This window comes from Eimeria mitis, genomic scaffold (genome assembly GCF_000499745.2).
Source record: "Eimeria mitis Houghton genomic scaffold, Emh_scaff485, whole genome shotgun sequence".
NCBI classification, from domain to species: Eukaryota; Apicomplexa; class Conoidasida; order Eucoccidiorida; family Eimeriidae; genus Eimeria; species Eimeria mitis.
In genome coordinates, this window is record NW_013573150.1 from 1 (window position 1) to 3,453 (window position 3,453).

The 3,453-nt window shown below is 51.8% G+C and overlaps 1 protein-coding gene across 1 annotated transcript in view; it reads right to left on the minus strand.

Moving 5' to 3' along the window:
* Positions 1 to 1,413: 1,413 nt before the first annotated feature.
* The window catches only part of EMH_0013880 (uncharacterized protein), a gene marked incomplete at both ends in the record, with an annotated part of 2,610 nt that continues 570 nt past the window's right edge, over positions 1,414 to 3,453 (minus strand). Inside the window, one exon of the mRNA XM_013499946.1 lies at positions 1,414 to 3,451. Within this exon, the coding sequence (XP_013355400.1) occupies positions 1,414 to 3,451 (2,038 nt within the window). The remainder of the gene's footprint in view (positions 3,452 to 3,453) is intronic.

A 3,453-nucleotide genomic window follows, 5' to 3' on the forward strand; every position in this document is an offset into this window, starting at 1 on the left:
GAGTGCGCTGCCAGGGCTATTCAACTGTGAGGTCTTGCATCTGTATCGTACTCAGTGTATCTGTGAAAATTGAAGAGTTTGCGGAAACATAAAATATATACAAAATACATGTAATGAGCATGTACAATGTATACCTTTAACGGCCCGTATACTACGACAATAATAGCCATACAGCCGCATTGAATGCCACTGCTTATCTAAAAAGGCATTTCTTCGCAGCTTCACGCGTACGCCGTCTTTGATGCTTCATTACACTTAGGTACATAGAAGCATCGAACAGCACATGCACGCAATAGGTGTACATCACCAGCTCACCCTGAACGAAGCCAAAAACGGCGCGAAAAAAAAAATGCATAAACAAGGGGGTACTTCCTTGTTGAAAATTGCAATCTCATCGAGTGATTTTGCTTCAAATTGATCATTCAAATGAATTAGGACCTCTAATAAATATGCATAGGTACCAATAGCTGTACATATGAAACCGAAGCGACTTATGAAGTTGTTCCGGACTATGTTGAGCATAAAAACGGATCCAGTGCTACTCGCCATTCACATAAACGCACTTGANAGTTGTTCCGGACTATGTTGAGCATAAAAACGGATCCAGTGCTACTCGCCATTCACATAAACGCACTTGATAACATTTACATGAATTTACTGGCAGAATATACAAAGATGAGCACCAGTATCCGAACGGAAACACGGAAGAGAACACACACACACACGCACACAGGCATACATACATACAATCACACACACACACATACATACATAATACATATAATACCACGCTGCTTTTATTTGTGTGTACATTTTATATTCGTTTGCCAGATTTTCTTGCCGATGTGTTTTACTGGACTTCCGCGTGTCACGCTGCAGTGAACAACCGCACGTCAGCCGCACGTTCGACATGAATTCACTTGTCGTATTGTATTTGACTGATTTGCTCGCCCTGCAATTTCCTTGCGCATCCCACAGCTCGCGCTGAGAGCAGCAAGCGGTGGCAGGAGCGTCACATATGCAGTTATAAGCAAGCGCATGCATAGAACACAAACACATGCACCCATACACAGTACAATGAGGCGACAAGCAAAAAAAAAAAGTGGACGAGTCATTAACCCTTTCAATGCCCAAGTGTATTTACTTTGTCTTTGTATGTTCAAAGTTCGCTGTGTCTCCTCAACTCCCCGGGCTTTGCCGGCGTTCTTTCATCATCACATCTCGCCTTCCCTCTCTTTCAGTCCTCTCTTTCGAACCGGGAATCCAATTCAACACTTCGGCTGTGGTTGGTTTCTCTTAGCATGCTTTTATCCGTAGTCTGGCTTCTGCGGCTGCCACAGGGCGCATCTACGTGCCCTGCTCCTGCGGCTGTTCCCCCTTCCCCTCCTGCTGCTGGCGGTCCCCCCCTTCCTGCTACTGCTGCTCTTCCCCCGCCTCCTCCTGCTTGTCTGCTCCAGCTAAGCTTTTTTTGCCTTCTTCCACAAGTTGAAACAGCACTTGAAGAGCGGCGTAATCGCCAAAGGTTTGCTGGAGGCTTTGCGCTGCCTCTGCTGTGCGATCGATGACAGACATGAAGTCCGATCTGCGCTTTTTATCCAGCTCATCCGAGTGCTTGCTCGTTGTTGCCATATCATCAAAATCCTTCCACCCCCTTTGAATCCAGCTAATCCAGCGGTAGGTGCAACTCTCTCCAGCTCTTCGGATATCTTCGATGGCCTTGTTCGCCTGATCCCAGAGGGCAGAAATCTCTGCGCTTAGTCGAGGCGGGACACGTGCAGCCACTTGCACAACGTCTTTGAAATGTTCGAGATGTCCGCTTACTCTGTCGACTTCCATCTTCAGCTGAGTCAGCGAAAAGAGCAGCGTATCTACGTCAGGAGCCACCGTGGGGGCGCGAGTCTCCATTTGTTGTTGCAGAGCAGCGGCCTTTTTCTTAAGTCTTTCTGAGTCAGCATGGATTCTTCTCATCCAGTGTCCTTCTATGGCCTCTAGCAGGGCTTGGACGCCATCCTTGCATTTCTCGAGAGTATCTCTGAAAACAGATACCGTATTCCTGCTCAAAGCCCGATGCAAAGTAACACTTTGTGCTTCCGATACATCTCTTGCTGCTTGCCGCAGCACCGCATCTGCAACCTCCCAGTTCTGCTCTGGTGATGTCCCAGGGAGCGCCCCCAGCACGGAATACCAGCTGTCCGACAGTTTTACAATTACCCTCTGCATGGCGAGATCCAAGCTGGCCACGCCCTCCGGAGAATATGCCCTAGTTGGAACGTCATCTTCTGCAGCAGCACCCGAAGCAGCACCCTCAGCAGTAGCATCTCTTCTTGGTGCTGCTGCACCAGGCAGACTCTCCATGCTTGACTGCACCTCTTCTCTTCTCTTCTGCGTAGTAGCCTTAGGCGGGATCGGAGGAGCACCGGCTTCTGCTGATGTTGTTGGTGCTCCTGCACCAGGCAAACTCTCCATGCTTGACTGCACCTCCTCCTCCCTTCCCAAGACCGTTCTCCTCAAACGAAGCTTAGGAGGGAGCTGAGGCAGAGCCGGTCCTGGTGCTGCTGATCCTCGTGCTGCTGCTGCTGCTCCCGCTGCTACACCTGGTGCTACTCCTGGTGCTACTCCTGGTCGAGCTCCTAGTGCTGCTCCTGGTGCTACTCCTGGTGCTGCTCGTGATGCTGCTCCTGGTGCTACTCCTGGTGCTGCTCCTGGTGCGACTCCTGGTGCAACTCCTGGTGCTGCTGCCCTTGGTGCTACTCTTGGTGATGCTCCTGGTGGTGCTACTCCTGGTGCTGCTTCTTTTGGTCCTCTTGGTGGTACTGGTGCTACTCCTGCTGGTGCTGGTGGTACTCCTACTTGCGTCGCGGGACGCTGCGCCGGACCAGGCTGCCCAGAAGTAGAATCCCCACCAAACTGAATTGTCTGTCTCGCGGCCGGCTGCGCAATAACCCCCCAGCGCCTGTGACGCCGAGGATCGTGAGACTCCTGGAAGGGCTGTTCGCGGTGCTGGGTCTCCCGGACAGAGGAAGCCCTCATGGGCAGCCGAGGCCCTCCTGCGGGGGCTACTGAGAAGGAGACTGTCTTTTTAACTTTCGTCCTTGCTCCTCTATCCTGCTCTGCTGCAGTTGCTACTGATGCTGCTTCAGGCCCACCGGAGCGCCACAACGTAGCCTGTAATCCGTCTACAGCCTGTTGGATGAGTTCTGCCTCGCCGAGCATATTTGTGTTCTTAAGCATATCGACGAACACAGCAGCATCTCTAAGGAGATCCGTTATACGACCATCTGACCGTACAGGGCCCGCCTGCCTCTTCAGCCGTTCATTCGCAATGCGCAACTGCTCCATGTGCCAGCTAGCCATCTGCATCACCCTCCCCGTGTCAACTGGGGACATGCTTGTCTGCGTGTGGCGGCGCTGCTGCAGCACTCTCTGCGCAGCAGCTACTGCCCGAGCAGCTGC